Source organism: Pseudorasbora parva, chromosome 14 (genome assembly GCF_024679245.1).
Source record: "Pseudorasbora parva isolate DD20220531a chromosome 14, ASM2467924v1, whole genome shotgun sequence".
Taxonomy (NCBI): Eukaryota; Metazoa; Chordata; class Actinopteri; order Cypriniformes; family Gobionidae; genus Pseudorasbora; species Pseudorasbora parva.
Window position 1 is genome coordinate 36,723,359 of NC_090185.1, and position 18,694 is coordinate 36,742,052.

The 18,694-nt window shown below is 44.6% G+C and overlaps 2 protein-coding genes across 3 annotated transcripts in view; both read left to right on the top strand.

Annotated features, from left to right (window-relative positions):
* The first annotated feature begins 635 nt into the window (after positions 1-635).
* Positions 636-3,917, top strand: LOC137039624 (uncharacterized). The gene has a single exon (XM_067414917.1). The coding sequence runs from the start codon at positions 636-638 to the stop codon at positions 3,777-3,779; it is 3,144 nt and encodes a 1,047-aa protein (XP_067271018.1). The 3' UTR covers positions 3,780-3,917.
* Positions 3,918-6,549: 2,632 nt separating this feature from the next.
* The window catches only part of tasora (transcription activation suppressor a), a 69,102-nt gene continuing 56,957 nt past the window's right edge, over positions 6,550-18,694 (top strand). For both annotated transcript variants that reach the window (XM_067416334.1, XM_067416335.1), the window contains exon 1: positions 6,550-6,926. In XM_067416334.1, the coding sequence (XP_067272435.1) occupies positions 6,710-6,926 (217 nt within the window). In that variant the 5' untranslated portion in view covers positions 6,550-6,709. The remainder of the gene's footprint in view (positions 6,927-18,694) is intronic.

Consider the following 18,694-nt stretch of genomic DNA (forward strand, 5'->3'; position numbering starts at 1 on the left):
CTCCTATATATTTTTGTGGAAAAGTGTATTCTTTGATAAATGGAAAGTATATCTTGAAATATAATTTTTTGTAACAATGCAAACATCTTCACTGTTAGTTTTGATCAATTTAAATGCATCCTTGCTATATAAATGTAGTGCCTATTTTATTTCTCTAAAAGAAAAATCATACTGTCACCAACCTTTTGAACAATAGTGTGTGTACATTTACATATGCCCGAAACACTCCGTGACCCCAGGTAACATCACTGAGGATGTGTCCAGGGTGCATCAAGGTGATGTATGTGATAAGCTACTGTCTGGAACAACCAGTGACGATCAGGAATAGACTGATTGACAACCGAGAACAGTGTGGTGGCAGCTGGAGAGACAGCGGACAGCTCGGAGAGATGGCAACGGGGTAGGGAGGGTTAGCAGCCCAACCTGCATCTGTGAGGAAGAACCCACTTTACAAGCTACAGATCGACCTATGGAGTTATACCCTCAGGGATCCCCGAGAGGGGGGGGATGAGGATCCCACTCGGATAGACCAAAGGATACCGACACACAGCGACGGAAACATGACGACGAGTGCACAATGCTTTTGCGGCAAAGTGTGCAAAAACCCACATGGCCTGAGAATCCACCAGGCCAAGATGAGATGCGTGCGGATGGTTCCTGTATCACAGCGCACAGGGAACACCCCTGGTGAGACGCAGGAGGAGCTAGGCCCGGAGTCAAACCACAGCGCCCAGAACCTCCAAGTGACACAGGCCCCAAAACCATGCAGAACATCAGAACATCGGCGGGTAAAATGGCCCCAAGCGAACAAGGAGAAGGAGTGGCTCCAGTTTGACGAAGACGTCGATACCATCTTGGAAGCAGGAGTCAAGGGTGACGCTGACCGACGCCTCCTGACAATGACTACCATCATCATCAGCCTAGCAGCTGAGAGATTTGGGCTGGAGGATAAGAAAGTAGTGAACCTCCCTTACACTATGAACAACAGGGCGCACAAGATCCACCAGCTTAGGCAAGAGCTGAAGAGTCTGAGGAGGAGGTTTAAGGAGGCGAGGGAGGAAGAGAGGGGTCCTCTAGCAGAGTTGCGTGTCATCCTTCGTAAGAAGTTAATGACTCTGAGGAGAGCGGAGTGGCACAGGAGGAGGAGGAAAGAGAGGGCCAGGAAGCGGGCTGCCTTTATAGCGAATCCCTTTGGGTTCACAAAGCAGCTACTTGGCAAGAAGCGGAGTGGCCGGCTTACCTGCTCCAAAGTTGAGATCGATCGTCACCTCAGAGACACCTTCTGTGATAGATCCAGGGAACAAGACCTGGGGCACTGCCAGCACCTGATTGATCCACCTGCACCAACTCTGGACTTTGATGGAAAGGAGCCCAGCTGGAAGGAGATCCAGGAGGTGATCAAAACGGCCAGAGCAAGTTCAGCTCCAGGACCTAGTGGGGTACCTTACAAGGTTTATAAGAACTGCCCGAAGCTACTCCACAGACTCTGGAAGATACTGAAGGTCATATGGAGGAGGGGAAAGGTTGCTCAGCAGTGGCGGTTTGCAGAAGGGGTGTGGATTCCAAAGGAGGAAGAGTCAAAGACCATCGACCAGTTCAGAAACATCTCACTGCTCAGTGTTGAGGGCAAGATATTCTTCAGCATTGTTGCTAGGCGGCTGACCGACTACCTCCTGAGGAACTCTTACATCGATACCTCGGTCCAGAAAGGAGGGATCCCAAAGGTGCCGGGGTGTCTGGAGCACACAGGCGTGGTCACACAGCTGATCAGGGAAGCCCGGGAGAATAAGGGAGACCTGGTGGTGCTGTGGTTGGACCTTACAAACGCCTATGGGTCCATACCCCACAAACTGGTTGAGGAGGCCTTGCGCCGGCACCACATCCCAGACATGTTTAGAGACCTCGTTCTGGACTACTATGGCAGTTTCAGTCTCAGAGTCTCTGCAGGGTCTACAACATCAGACTGGCACAGGCTTGAGAAGGGAATTATCATTGGATGTACAATTTCAGTGATATTATTTGCACTTGCCATGAATATGCTGGTAAAGTCTGCAGAGGTCCAGTGCAGAGGTCCCCTCACCAAGTCGGGTATTCGCCAGCCGCCCATTAGGGCTTTTATGGATGACCTGACGGTGACGACACCACACGTACCAGGGGGCAGGTGGATCTTGAAGGGCTTGGAAGAGATGACATCCTGGGCGCGCATGTGCTTCAAGCCAGCAAAGTCTAGAGCTCTAGTGTTGAAGAAAGGAAAGGTTTCCAACAAGTTCAGCTTTACACTCGGCAAGACCCAGATACCATCAATCACTGATAAACCAGTGAAGAGCTTGGGAAAGGTGTTCGACTGCAGCCTGAAGGACACTGCAGCCATCCATGCAACCAACATTGAACTGGAGGGCTGGCTGGCTGCAGTAGACAAGTCAGGCCTACCTGGCAAGTTCAAGGCCTGGATTTACCAACATGGCATCCTCCCACGGATTCTCTGGCCCCTCCTGATTTATGAGGTTCCAATCTCCACCATCGAGGGCTTTGAGAGGAGAGTCAGCAGGTTTCTACGGAAGTGGCTGGGCCTACCTCGAAGCCTGAGCAGCATTGCTTTGTATGGCCAGAACAATAAGTTGAAGCTCCCCATCAGCGGCCTGAGTGAGGAGTTTAAGGTGGGCCGGGCCAGGGAGGTGCTGCAATACAGAGAGTCACTAGACCCGATGGTCTCCCAGGCGGGGATCGAGGTGAGGACAGGGCGGAAGTGGAGGGCAGTAGCGGCGGTGGATGAAGCTGAGTCACGGCTACGGCACAGGTCATTGATAGGAGCAGTGACTCATGGAAGAGCTGGGCTGGGTAGCGGCACAACACCTCGCTACAATAAGGCACAGGGGAAGGACAGGAGAGCACTGGTGCAGCAAGAGGCGCGGGTAGCAGTAGAGGAGGAGCGGGCCAGCAGGATGGTTGGAATGCGGCAGCAGGGAGCCTGGACAAGATGGGAGAATGCAGTGGACTGTAAAGTCACATGGGCGGAGCTGTGGAAAGCAGAACCCCATCGCCTACGATTCCTGATCCAGGCTGTCTACGATGTACTACCAAGCCCATCCAACCTGTTCAGCTGGGGATTGGTGGAGTCGCCAGCCTGCACCCTCTGCCTGAAGAGGGGGACTCTGGAGCACATCCTAAGCTGCTGTCCAAAAGCACTGGGCGAAGGGCGCTACCGTTGGCGTCATGACCAAGTCTTGAAAGTCATTGCAAATACCATCAGCTGTGGAATTGACCACTGTAAGCACCTCCGCCCAGTGAAGAACACTATTGCTTTTGTCCGGGCTGGGGACAAGCCACCACTAGCGGCCAGGGCCACCTCATCAGGGCTGCTAGCAACAGCACGAGACTGGGAGTTGAAAGCTGACCTGGGGAAGCAACTGAAATTCCCAGAAGCTGTCGCCACCTCAACATTGCGGCCTGACATGCTACTCATCTCAGAGACCTCTAAGCAGATCGTTCTCCTTGAACTTACCGTACCCTGGGAGGACCGTATCGAGGAGGCCAATGAGAGAAAGAGGGCAAAATACGCTGAGCTAGTGGAGGAGTGCCAGAATAATGGGTGGCGAGCACGGTGTGAGCCCATTGAGGTCGGATGTAGAGGGTTTGCTGGCCAGTCTCTCTGCAGGGCCTATAACATCCTGGGCATCATAGGGGCCAGTAAGCGAAAGGCCATTAAGGAGGTCACAGAGTCAGCAGAAGTTGCCTCAAGGTGGCTGTGGATAAAGAGAGGAGAACCATGGGTGGGGTAGGGCTACCTGGACACAAGCTAGGGCCTGATCAACCCCGGCTGGGTCGCCTGGGTGAGAGTGTATGATGCTTGAAAGACCCGAAACACTCCGTGACCCCAGGTAACATCACTGAGGATGTGTCCAGGGTGCATCAAGGTGATGTATGTGATAAGCTAAGTAAACATTTAGCAGATGCTTTTATCCAAAGCAACTTACAGTGCATTCAAGGTACACATTTTACATTATTGTCAATTCTTGCTTTCCCTGGGAATTGAACCCATGACCTTGGCGTTGCTAGCGCCATGCTCTACTGGTAAAGCTACAGGAAAGCTGTGTGTACATAATATCACTGCAGTTAGAACATGCACCATTAACCATTTTGATTTATTTTTAAGAATTTTTCATTTAAAAATTGGGGATTGAAAGGGTTAATGTTTTTTTATTTCATTTTTTTTATTTTTTATAAAAGAATCAAACCTAATTTCTGAAGCTCAGCCCAGACGAGTGAGCGCAGCTCCTCCGAGACTGAACGTGCTCCTTCAGGAAGATGATTACTATAGATGATGCAATAGCATGTCTGACATATGGCTGAAGCTTTGTGCCATATCCCCTAAAGTGCTCACTTATCTCAGATGTGGCTTTGTCTGGCCTTCCCCCTGACAGTAACACGCCCTTCTTCACATGATGATGGTCATGTGTTCATATGGATAATTACTCGCACATAGATGAGGCTGGAGAACAATAACACACAGCAGATGAAAGACAATAGCAGTTCTCTAATACCATCTGCCTCTCTTACTTAAATTCAGCTTTAATACACTTAAATGTTTAAGAATACGATCCATGTGAAAGATTTTTCTTATGGACAGATTCATAATTCAGTTTATGTAAGAGTAATATTACACTCTGAGTAAAAATTCTGAGTAAAAAACAACCCAATGTTGGGTCAAATATGGACTAACCCAGCAATTGGGTTGTTTTGACCCAGCGAGGGTTGTCTTAAGCAAATATTTAATCCAACCGCAGGATAAAAACAACCCAATCGTTGGGTTAAAACAACTCAATTGATGGGTTAGTCCATATTTGACCTAACATTGGGTTAAAATAACCCAGCCTTTTTTAGAGTGTAGGCAGGGCAATATGCTGCGTTTACACCATGTCTAAATAACGCTCTTTGGATCGCTCTTGTGGCACTTTGATGTCATACACTGATCGGACTTTACACGCCACTTCAAGTCAAACACACCTTAAATCTGCAGTGGTCAGATGGTGGCGTTTAGAAAATTATGAGTTATTACATTGTAATTACAAGTTCTACAAGCACGTGAAGGCCTTTTACTGTTCCGAATTGTTACAGTAATTACGCCCAATGTTGGGTGTAAATAGTTACTAAGTAATTAGTTACTGTAATTTAATTACTTTTCCTTACTTTACTTTAAAAAGTAAAGTAAGGGATTACTCTTAAAGGTGGGGTATCACATCTCATTAGTCTTGAGTACCTAGAATTGCATCCTTCATATCTCTGAAGAGTCTTTAGTTTTATCATATTTCTAAAAGACAAATACGCTGTACCGAGTCTTTCTGAATAAAACCAAACGGCTGGAGGTGTATTGTGTGGGCGAAGCTAAAGACAGAGAGATACTTACGAGCCGATAGCCAACAACACACAGACATTTGAAGCAGTTTTCCAACGCCAACCGTGAACCTTTATCGCTGGGACCGCTCCATCTTTCAGCTTTAGACGATCTGCAAATCTGGAGATGAACTCGGCCTTGCTTATAAAAAAATCATTACTGAAATGCAGGGAACAAACAAAAACGCTTGCGTAACTCTGTTGCTGCTCCGGAAAAACAAACTTCATCCACTGTCCCCTTAACGCTGGGTTCTTTGGGAAGCTGAACAGGGGCCTATTGCACAAAATTAGTATAAGGGATTATCATCTGTATGCAAAGTTTAGTACACCGCTGTCGTGTAAACGGATCCTGAAAGCACACTCACACCAAGAAAGATAACGAAAGATAGCTGTATATTAGTGGATAGATTGAGCCAGGATCACCAAGATATCCTGGCTTAACCCCTTATCCTAGTTTTGTGCAATAGGCCCCAGGTTTGTCTTGTCCTGACATCTAAAAACTCACTTCTTTGGTGACAGTGTAGATTTCGTGAAGTCCTGTGACTTCCCTATAAAGCCGAGTGCAGCTTATTGATGGGCGTTAATTTGAATGGGCTTAAGTTTTGCTTTGGTCGATGTGTGCGCTTGTCCTCCCCCGTGACACCCGCCCATATGAAGAGATTCTGCCCTTATTGACGAGCAGGCCCATAGTAGAAAAAACTTTCAGAAACTTGTGAGAAACTGGAAGGAGTAGGCTATTTTTGGCACAGAAATACTACATCAAAATGTTTAACTTTTTTTTTTTTAAACTTTGTCTGTTTTAAAAAAATACCCGCCCATTTTTCAAGTTCGTGAAACCGTGAGCGTCTTACAATTGAGAAGAAAAGACTACAGGCTTATTGCAAGTTTCGTGTTTGATGTCGAGTTTAAATATTGGGAAATTGTTTGGCCAACTGTAATTGTGTGTTTTGCAAGCACTACACACATTTTTAGACAGTGTTTTATGTACTATTCGTATGATATAAAATGTTATTGTTTCAGTATTATTTACCGTTATTCATCTCTCTTTGTTGGTGAAAAACTAAAGGACATTATGTAGTTCAGCATTAAACCTGCAGGCGGCGCTTAGCTTCAGTGTTATGATGGCGCCCGCAGGGTGGCGCTGCTGCGATCCGGTCACATTCACACACATTGCGGCTATGAGTGGGCATGTACATGTGTGTGTGTTTATGTGTGGTGTGAGCATTCAGCAGACAGAAGCCCCGTGCTGCCTCCAGCTTTCAGCGCTGCGAGGAGAGTCCATGTCCACTCATGTCTGGAGCGCGTGAATAAAACAGCTATGGAGCATCGAGGAGGGAAATTCAGCAACAAAGAAAAAGACAATCCTGCTGCGCCTTCATGGAGCCAAAATGGCGGCGGCACGGAGGAAGAGTATGGATGTCCGGACGGTCCCGATGAAGAGAAGCGGGTCAAGAAAGTCTCACGGGCGGTGAAACCAGCCGAAGAACAGCCGCGACTGAACTTCCACATCCCCCGGAAGAGCAGAGAAAAGAGAGGTGCGATGGCCCCCTTTGTTTGTCTTTTTTCCGTTACTGGGACTAAAGACACTCATTCTGTGTCTCAAATTGTAGAGAGTTCTTAACCTAGACAACAGCTATGTACATCTGTGCATCTGTATGGTGCCCAGTAATGCTGTCTAGATGGGCAGCTCAGTAATTCATGACAGTATAAATCGAGATCCTGTGCATCAGCCCATGATATAAGAGATACTATAAAAGCTCTCTCTGTGTGTGTGTGTGTGTGTGTGTGTTTTAACCCACCCTCAGGTAACAGGTTGCTCTGCCACACCCGTATGTCACTGCACAGTGGGGAGAAATATATTCTTTCAGTTTTATGATTTAAAAAGTATAAATACTCATTTTAAATAACATTTTACTTTGAAAGGTGTGTAGAATCCAGAATTTCATTTAAGCTTTACAATTTTTACTCAACTATTCTGCATCGGACATTTAAAAGGTTGAATATTCAGTTGAGAACTTTAATTCATGCATTTGATTGATTCTTTTCAAATCAAAGATTCTGTTTAAAATGTTTAAGTTTAGGGCATTTTAAGGAATTTAAAATTGTTTTGAGTAAACTGATATAAACAACATCACACTATAGTGTATATTAACATTAAAAACATCAAACAAAATGTAACGCACAGAAATATATTTTGGCAACATTTTATATACACTCTGAAAGTACATCTTTAATTAATCGCTTCTTCGTTTACATGCACAAACGTACACTGATTATGCATAAAGTCGGCATGATATTGTGATAGATGACTTTTCTTTATAGAAGACATTGATTGAAACTCTTGTAGGATGGGACTCATTGGATTATTTTGGGAATTGATTAAAGCTTATGAGGTGGCATTTTTTTATATATGCATGGATAAATTGTTTATGAAAATAAGATTTGTACATTTTTATATCATGGTGACTTTAATAAGCGGACAATAGCTGGGCTGTGTTTCTATCACCCTGTTTTTTATGCACATTTTGAAATATCAGAAATGAGTGATGGAAATGTTCATTTCATTCAATATAAAAAATCCCGTAGTTCGCTAAGTTTTTCTTCTCCCTTGAGGTGGTTTTTGAGCCATCTTTGAAATGACTCTTGGGCCGCTGTTTCAGTCATGCAAGTGTCGCTCGTATCTCTTGAAAGGGGACATGAACGTCCTCATAAATGTTGTTTCTTATGCTCAAATAGTGTTAAAAACATGTATATTTCTGGTTGGGGTAACCAATTTACTGAGCTGCAGCGAACACAATTGACTATACTTGGACCCATTGTGTGAGCTGTCTCTACCACAGGGTTTATATACATGTTGCTGCTGATTGGGCTGACATTTGACACACCCACCAAACAAGAGAAAACATCTCAAACCCTGTTGCACACCACTTCCAGGAAACATGTGGTTCAACCTGAATTTGCTTGAACGTGCCCCTGTTGGAATTAGTCTACTCTGCTCTGATTGGTCAGATGGCCCAGTCTGTTGTGATTGGTCTACTCTGCTGTGATTGGTCACATGACCCAGTCTGTTGTGATTGGTCTACTCTGCACTGATTGGTCACATTACCTAGTCTGCTGTGATTGGTCTACTCAGCTGTGATTGGTCACATGACCCAGTCTGTTGTGATTGGTCTACTCTGTTGTGATTGGTCACATGACCCAGTCTGTTGTGATTGGTCACATTACCCAGTCTGTTGTGCTTGGTCTACTCTGCTGTGATTGGTCACATGACCCAGTCTGCTGTGATTGGTCTACTCTGCTGTGATTGGTCACATGACCCAGTCTGTTGTGATTGGTCTACTCTGCTGTGATTGGTCACATTACCCAGTCTGTTGTGCTTGGTCTACTCTGCTGTGATTGGTCACATGACCCAGTCTGCTGTGATTGGTCTACTCTGCTGTGATTGGTCACATGACCCAGTCTGTTGTGATTGGTCTACTCAGCTGTGATTGGTCACATGACCCAGTCTGTTGTGATTGGTCACATGACCCAGTCTGTTGTGATTGGTCTACTCTGTTGTGATTGGTCACATTACCCAGTCTGTTGTGCTTGGTCTACTCTGCTGTGATTGGTCTACTCTGCTGTGATTGGTCACATGACCCAGTCTGTTGTGATTGGTCTACTCTGCTATGATTGGTCACATGACCCAGTCTGTTGTGATTGGTCTACTCTGCTGTGATTGGTCACATTACCCAGTCTGTTGTGATTGGTCTACTCTGCTGTGATTGGTCACATGACCCAGTCTGTTGTGATTGGTCTACTCTGCTGTGATTGGTCACATGACCCAGTCTGTTGTGATTGGTCACATGACCCAGTCTGTTGTGATTGGTCTACTCTGCTGTGATTGGTCACATGACCCAGTCTGTTGTGATCGGTCTACTCTGCTGTGATTGGTCACATGACCCAGTCTGTTGTGATTGGTCTACTCTGCTGTGATTGGGCAGATGGTTGGACGGCATCGAGTTCTGTGTTCAGAGCAAGCTCCGGTCTCAGCCAAACTATGCTGTGGCTCCTCCGTTCCCTCTCAGATTGCAGAGATCTGGGATCCCCACACAGGCCAGAAGCCAGTAATAAAGATGATCAGTTCATTTAGTAATTAATTTTATTTGGATATTTAGTTGAAAACGTAGATCGAAATTTTAGTGACTGAGGCCATCCTTAAAAATATTTTGGTTTGCAGTAACAGTAAAATTTTTTTTAAAAAGGGTCGGTAGGTAGGTCTATATTTTTTTTTTTCAAATTTTAATACAAAAAAAAAATGTAAATTTTTGGTGATGGTGATTACGTAGGTATGAATTTAAACAAATTGGCATATCGTGACATCACTGACTTGGTCTTCAAGCCGTGCCTTCGGGCGTGTAGGCTAATTGCAGGCTATATAGACCACAAACAAATTGAAATATTTGTCAAAAACATGTTTATTGCATAAATTTCAGGTGCATTCTTTAAGAAAAGTGTCCAACCACCAGCTAGCTGTCATTGACTCAAAGCTGTCAACCCTCCCTTTTTTTCCGGGTTTCTCACGTATTTTAGCTCTTTTCCCGCTATCTTCCCGTTTTAGTATTTTCCCGTGATATGTTTCTTATTTTTACGCTCGATTGTGTTAAAGGGTTACTTCAGCGATTAGCATATGGCTTTGTATCAGTAGAAACCCTGGAGTATATTCAAATTATTGTGCTTTCCCCCCTCATATCTCCCTGAGACAAGAGATTTATGCATTTTATTTCTAGAAAAATTCCTCCTATGATGCAAATTGACGATTTTTGCATCATAGGAGGAATGTTTGCCCAAAGGCTAAAGACTACAGCCAGCAGAGGGAGCCATTTCCGCATGTTTTGAACTCGCGCGTGGGGGATGGGAGATAACACTCAGCTTGCAGGGAGAGCTCAGCTGGCAGGCACTCATTTAAACGGAGCTATGGTGTGCAATGTAAGTCTTTTAACTTCTCAAATTAATTTCTATGAAAGTTAAGCTTGTAAAGGCATGAACTGAAACGCGCCAGACTGAACTCACGTTGTGAATGTATGCCGCGAGTGTAGTCGCGATTACCTCAGCTCTTATCACTCGTGCAGTTAGTGCTCAGTGCTGTGATACTCGCGCGGTGACTTACTCCTTATATTGAACACATTTTAATTGTAGTGTCTTCTCTAACTCAGTCACTGTAATCAAGTTGTTGGCGTTGGGGAATGGCAAAGGGCAGCGAAGCATTCTGGGAATTGTAGTCTTTCATCCCCATGGGACAAAAATACATTTTCTGTCTTTTCTCAGTCTAGAAAGCACCAAATTCAAAAATAATTTCACATTTCTACTACATTGATGACCCAGTTCAAATACAGATTCATCTTCCCAGCGCTGAAGTACCCCTTTAACTCAGAACACGCAACTATCTGTCTCTGAAGTGGCTTGCACTTCTTGCCAGACCAACGCATCTGGTGATATAGACTAGTGCATTTGAATATTAAAAAGCAAAAAGTTGTTTTTATGAATTCAATTAATTAAGTTGCTATAACCAGCTATTCAATCAAGAGCAGTGAGTGAGTCCTTATCTTTTGTTTGACAGACAGCAGTAAAGGCTACTGCCCCTTTAAGACCTAATACAGAGATATGCATCGTCTTTCTCAACTGTATAAAGTTCTCTTAAGGGATATAGACTGTCTGATGGATACTCATCAAGATCGACATGTTGACATACTTTTTGTGTGAGTTTATCCGTTCAAACGCAAGACTTGAAAGAACTCAATATTTGCGCGCTGTGAGACGTGCGCGCGCTGCGCACAGAGACGGATCTTCTCTCACTGCAGAGGGTTCTTCTCATTCGCGTCTTCTGGCGAATATACTGAGTGATGATGGCGAAAATGACTGGCCATACGGCAGCACTCGCATGCATTGAACACAGTTTACAAAGATAGACCGTTTTGCCCACGTTTTCTTTTATTATCGCTGTTGTAGTGCACGTGTATCCATCGACAGAACCATACATAAAGCATTATTTTTCAAGTTACAACCTGTGCCGCCGCTCCCACCACGCGCTGGGTTCGAGCAGAACACACGCTACCCATAGCAAAGCGTTATGACAACGACATTTCAGACTGACAGAGACTAGATAAACGGCTTTTCCGCCATTTGTTACTGTTTTGTACACGTTGTTATATTAATTATAATTCAAAATCTGTTTTATTCGCCACAATATAGTAATGATAAATGTTGAGAGGGGCACTTTTGATTCATTTTCAAAAAGGGCAGGGGCTCAAACTAAGCCCTCCCCTCTGCAGTGCACTTGCCTGGTGTGTGTAACGTGTCCATGGTCCTGACTCCTGTCACACAATGCGGCGAAATCTCCGACAGGGCTTTAACAGTCTAACGTTAGGCCATCCTTAAAAATATTCTTGTTTGCCGTAACCCGACCGACCCTGTCAATTTAGGGCCGACTCAATTTTTTATTTTTTTTCCCTTTTAGTCCGACCGACTTGCCGGTTGTAAATTGGCTTTAAGACCGACCAATTTCTTTTTTTACTTTTCAAACAACTAATACAACAGTAATAAAATAATATGAATTATATTTTAGTAAGTATTATAAATGTATAAATTGCCTGGGCCATACAAACGAAGGCTACGTTCTTTCGTTTATAGAAAAACCCGTGACGTCATCTATGTTTACACTATGGTTAACGGATGTCACACTACGGCCTGTGCGTTCGTTTCGGCTCGGCTCATACTCTCATTCACTGTAACGTTAGACTGTTAAAGTCCTGTCGGAGATTTCGCCGCATTGTGTGATAGGAGTCAGGAGGACCATGACACGTTACACACACCAGGCAAGTGCACTGCAGAGGGGAGGGCTTTGAGCCCCTGTCCTTTTTGAAAATGAATCAAAAGTGCCCCCTCAACATTTATCATTACTATATTGTGGCGAATAAAACAGATTTTGAATTATAATTAATATAACAACGTGTACAAAAAGCCGTTTATCTTGTCTCTGTCAGTCTGAAATGTCGTTGTCATAACGCGTTGCTATGGGTAGCGTGTGTTCTGCTCAACCCCAGCGCGTGGTGGGAGCGGTGGGACTGGTTGTAACTTGAAAAATAATGCTTTATGTATGGTTCTGTCGATGGATACACGTGCACTACAACAGCGATAATAAAAGAAAACGTGGGCAAAACGGTCTATCTTTGTAAACTGTGTTCAATGCATGCGAGTGCTGCCGTATGGCCAGTCATTTTCGCCATCATCACTCAGTATATTCGCCAGAAGACGCGAATGAGAACCCTCTGCAGTGAGAGAAGATCTGTCTCTCTGCGCAGCGCGCGCACGTCTCACAGCGCGCAAATATTGAGTTCTTTCAAGTCTTGCGTTTGAACGGACAAACTCACACAAAAAGTATGTCAACATGTCGATCTTGATGAGTATCCATCAGACAGTCTGTATATGGCTTAAGAGAACTTTATACAGTTGAGAAAGACGATGCATATCTCTGTATTAGGTCTTAAAGGGGCAGTAGCCTTTACTGCTGTCTGTCAAACAAAAGATAAGGACTCACTCACTGCTCTTGATTAAATAGCTGGTTATAGACTTAATTAATTGAATTCATAAAAACAACTTTTTGCTTTTTAATATTCAAATGCACTAGTCTATATCACCAGATGCGTTGGTCTGGCAAGAAGTGGAAGCCACTTCAGAGACAGACACAGATAGTTGCGTGTTCACAATAGGGCGTAAAACGACCCCTTTTTACACAATCGAGCGTAAAAATAAGAAACATATCACGGGAAAATACTAAAACGGGAAGACAGCGGGAAAAGAGCTAAAATACGTGAGAAACCCGGAAAAAAAGGGAGGGTTGACAGCTTTGAGTCAATGACAGCTAGCTGGTGGTTGGACACTTTTCTTTAAGAATGCACCGGAAATTTATGCAATAAACATGTTTTTGACAAATATTTCAATTTGTTTGTGGTCTATATAGCCTGCAATTAGCCTACACGCCCGAAGGCACGGCTTGAAGACCCAGTCAGTGATGTCACGATATGCCAATTTGTTTAAATTCATACCTACGTAATCACCATCACCAAAAATGTACTTTTTTTTTTGTATTAAAATTTGAAAAAAAAAAATATAGACCTACCTACCGACCCTTTTTTAAAAAAATTTTACTGTTACTGCAAACCAAAATATTTTTAAGGATGGCCTTACAGTGAATGAGAGTATGAGCCGAAACGAACGCACGTGCAGGCCATAGAGTGACATCCGTTAACCATAGTGTAAACATAGATGACGTCACGGGTTTTTCTATAAACGAAAGAACGTAGCCTTCGTTTGTATGGCCCAGGCAATTTATACATTTATAATACTAAAATATAATTCATATTATTTTATTACTGTTGTATTAGTTGTTTGAAAAGTAAAAAAAGAAATTGGTCGGTCTTAAAGCCAATTTACAACCGGCAAGTCGGTCGGACTAAAAGGGAAAAAAAATAAAAAAATTGAGTCGGCCCTAAATTGACAGGGTCGGTCGGGTTACGGCAAACAAGAATATTTTTAAGGATGGCCTGAGCAAGCCAAGCAAAAGGCGACAGTGGCAAGGAACCAAAACTCCATCAGGGCGTGATGGAGAAAAATAAACCTTGGGAGAAACAAGACTCAGTCGGGGTGCCAGTTCTCCTCTGGCCTATTAACACACTGTGTACGATTATTATTCTGGCAACCTTACAGGTCAGAAATCATATTAGATCGGAATATTCGAAAGCTCAAGGTATCATGCAAGAGATGGATTATTGAGGATGACGCGTCGAGTAAACGATTATTGAATAGGAATATTGCCGGAGATGGCAAGTAAGTCAAGACGGCACGGACAGAAGGCTGATCTAATGGCATGCTATCCTACCAAAGCATTCCAAAATGCTTATAAATGATAAATTAACTGCTTAAAGGGCATATTGCAAGTTAGCCTCCAGTGAGCCAATGTATTAGCCTGACAAGCCAGACCCACATCAAGATGTTTGGTCTGGAAACTCACCATAGACAGGGCTCAATCCGAGGGGCGGGGTAAACGGTTGTCTTTCAAACTCCCTCTGCACGCGATAGGATAGCGCTACACCAACCGGAGCAACATGAAGGTTAAGCAGAGCTCGCTGACTGATTAAACATTCGCCGTATCCGGTCGGCTAAACTCCGAACACATCTTCCCTTTTTAAGAATGACTTCAGTGCTGTTCTTTGTTCTTTTCTCAGAGAAAAGCTTAACTCCAAGTCTTCCAGAGTCGCGGTCAAAGCTGATTCGAAAGACTGCCGCCAGTTTCTGTGTTTACTAGAAGCACGCATACTGTCGCAACTCAGCCGTCGTCATTATGGCCCCGCCCGTCGACTCTATTGGCCCGTGATTGGCCCGTCCAGATTGTGAGGAACACAGCTCAGAAGGGTATTGAGAGTTCCTAGACGACACTTGCGGGCAGATTAAATTTGCTGCCGCTAGGGTGCGTCTAGATTTCTAGGCTACCAATGTATAGAAATTATGTAGGAACTATACTTATAAATATGCTCCTGGAGTCATAAATATGCTTCTGGAGTCATTTTTGTACTCAGGGAACTTAGGTTACATGTGTAACCTGAGACCTTTCAAACTCTCACTGCATCCTAGAATGCTTTTGGGGAATGTGCGTGTCTTTTTTTCATAGGTTTAAAGGGGGGCATTACCAATGAAGTTTGAGAAGCACTGCTAACCACCTGATAAGGACAACCACCTGACAGTAAGTCTGCTTGCTGACAAAATAAATACCCACACTGCTGGGGACTCATCCTCATGGAGGCCTGGTAGGGCCTACTAGCTGATAAGAAGTCTTCTGCTACAATACCTACACTACCGGGAACCATACCACACTAACACATATATTGGGGCTGCCCACAGGAGGCCTCTCGAGGCTAGCTACCTGGTCGCAACTGCTATGCATGTCCCCTAAACCTCGGGACTCCCTTCTAAGTAGGTCTGCTAAGGCCTGCTACTTGTCAGTGAGTCTACTGCCCGCACTGCCAAGGCCAATCGTCATGGAGGCCTGCTGAGGCCTACTACACGATAGCAAAGTCTTCTCTGGTAGCACAGACCTGGTATCTAACTACATTGCCAATGGCAGTGTACTTAGCAAAACCACAACAAACCCTTACAACATATGCCACCTTGCCTTAACGGAGGCCCCGGATTCAGTGGCCCAACATCTGTGCATGGGCGTCAGCTTCAAGGGAGCGTACTTCTATGTCCATGTTCCATGGCCTATGGTCCATGGTCTCCTCATGAAGTGAAAGATGACCTAACAAAGGTTGCCCCATAACCACTGCTGTTACTATCAAATTTGCACCAACCTGCATTGCTCATATCACCCCAGAATGCAGAAAGGGCTTGGCTGAATATCTCTCACCATGAGAGGGAGGCTGACATTAGGGATGCTAGAAAGCCTACATTCATGTAGTGAAGGGCCAGTGGCAGTAATGCTTTTGCAAAATGCCAACATCATCTCTAGTAAAGCTTAGGCCAGCTACCTGATGCTTGGAGGAGCAGCAGCCTCAAGAGAGAGACTCTCCCAAGAGAGGAGGCACTCAGGAAAAACAATGTCAACAGCCCCATGGGCCAGACATAAGATATACACTCACCTAAAGGATTATTAGGAACACCATACTAATACTGTGTTTGATCCACTTTGGCCTTCAGAACTGCCTTAATTCTACATGGCATTGATTCAACAAGGAACTGAACGCATTCTTTAGAAATGTTGGCCGATGTTGATAGGATAGCATCTTGCAGTTGATGGAGATTTGTGGGATGCACATCCAGGGCACGAAGCTCCCGTTCCACCACATCCCAAAGATGCTCTACTGGGTTGAGATCTGGTGTCCAGTGAACTCCTTGTCATGTTCAAGAAACCAATTTGAAATGATTCAAGCTTTGTGATATGGTGCATTATCCTTCTGGAAGTAGCAATCAGAGGATGGGTATATGGTGGTCATAAAGGGATGAACATGTTCAGAAGCAATTTTCAGGTAGGCCGTGGCATTAGCCTGACAAGCCAGACCCACATCAAGATGTTTGGTCTGGAAACTCACCATTGCTCAATCCGAGGGGCGGGATAAACGGTTGTCTTTCAAACTCCCTCTGCACACGATAGGATAGCGCTACACCAACCGGAGCAACGAAGGTGAAGGGGAGCTCGCTAACTGATTAAACATTCGCCGTATCCGGTCGGCTAAACTCCGAACACATCTTCCCTTTTTAAGAATGACTTCAGTGCCGCTCTTTGTTCTTTTCTCAGAGAAAAGCTTAACTCCAAGTCTTCCAGAGTTGCGGTCAGAGCTGATTCGAAAGGCCGCCGCCGTTCGCCAGTTTCTGTGTTTACTAGAAGCACACAAACGCAACTCGGCCGTCGTCATTATGGCCCCGCTCGCCGACTCTATAGCCTACACGATGTGATTGGGCCGTCCAGATTCTGAGGAATACAGATGAGAGTTCCTAGACGACACTTGCGGGCAAATTAAATTTGCTGCCGCTAGGGTGCGTCTAGGCTACCGTGGCATATAAACAATGCCCAATTAGCACTAAGGGGCCTAAAGTGTGCCAAGAAAACATCCCCACACCGTTACACCACCACCACCAGGCTAGGTTAGAAGTGCAGGCTGCGCAGTGGTAACAAGGCATGATGGATCCATGTTCTCATTTTGTTTACGCCAAATTCTGACTCTACCATCTGTATGTCTCAACAGAAATCGAAACTCATCAGACCAGGCAACATTTTTTCCAGTCTTCAACTGTCCAATTTTGGTGAGCTTGTGCAAATTGTTGCCTCTTTTTCCTATTTGCAGTGGAGATGAGTGGTACCCGGTGGGGTCTTCTGCTGTTGTAGCCCATCCGCCTCAAGGTTGTGCGTTTTGTGGCTTCACAAATGCTTTGCTGCATACCTCGGTTGTAAAGAGTGGTTATGTCAGTCCAAGGTGCTCTTCTATCAGCTTGAATCCGTCTGCCCATTCTCCTCTGACCTCTAGCATCAACAAGGCAACAAGTCCCACAAGACTGCTGCATACTGGATGTTTTTCCTTTTTCACACCATTCTTTGTAAACCCTAAAAATGGTTGTGCGTGAAAATCCCAGTAACTGAGCTGATTGTGAAATACTCAGACCGGCCCGTCTGGCACCAGCAACCATTACATGCTCAAAAATTCTTAAATCACCTTTCTTTCCCATTCTGACATTCAGTTTGGAGTTCAGGAGATTGTCTTGACCAGGACCACACCCCAAATGCATTAAAGCAACTGTCATGTGTTTGGTTGATTAGAAAATTGCATTAATGAGAAATTGGAACAGGTGTTCCTAATAATCCTTTAGGTGACTGTACCTGAAGCTCCAGCTTAAGTCTCTAATTACATATACTCTCCAATCCTTTTGAGGAGACAAACTACTCTACCCGGAGGTGATTAAAGGCTGCAACATACTCCGCAAGAACAGAGAAAAAAGTTCTTGCTCCCAGGGCTGCGAGAACAAAATTACGTCATTTTGTTCTCACAGGCCTGGTTTGGGAGTTCTCGCAGCTTGATCTCGACACATCGCCTGAGCAGAACTTTTTTCTTGCAGTTGTCCGAGAACTATTGTGTGGTTGGTCATACATTTAAAGTGGGCGTGGTTAATGTGGAGAAACACAAATGACCGGCACCTGCTTTTCTCGTGATGTATGAATGTACTGGCCTGAATGAACTTTGTTCTTGTTCTTGCCACCTTGAGAAAACGAAAACAAATTTCTTTGTTCTTGCAGAGTATGTTCCAAGCTTAACAACCTAAAAAAAGGTTTTTTGAAGCTAAACCAAAAAGCGGCATCAAACCTACTCCTGGTCTATGAGGACGCCTCACTCTAGTACTGCGCTACACACCAGTAGGAATGAGCGATGGCCTCAAAACTACTCTCACACTGAGAGGAAGCCTAATCACTGCACACAATGAAAATGAGCGGTGGCCCAACCAGTAAATTCATTCACCAAAGGAAAAGCCCAAGCAATACTCGCATGTGAAGTCCTTTTAACTGGTGCTTCTATTCCTATATCGTTCTAGCCACCTAACAGGGGAACTTCAGGGCCCTAATATCCCTTTCTCTTATATCTATTCTCTTTTTAAACACATAATCCCCTTAACTCTATACAGGGAACGGAGGTCTGCAGAAATCAATTTGATTTCCCTTCCTTTTAAAATGAAAAAAGGAGGCTTACCCAGCGCAACTTGCAGCGTGCAGAGTGAAGACTCA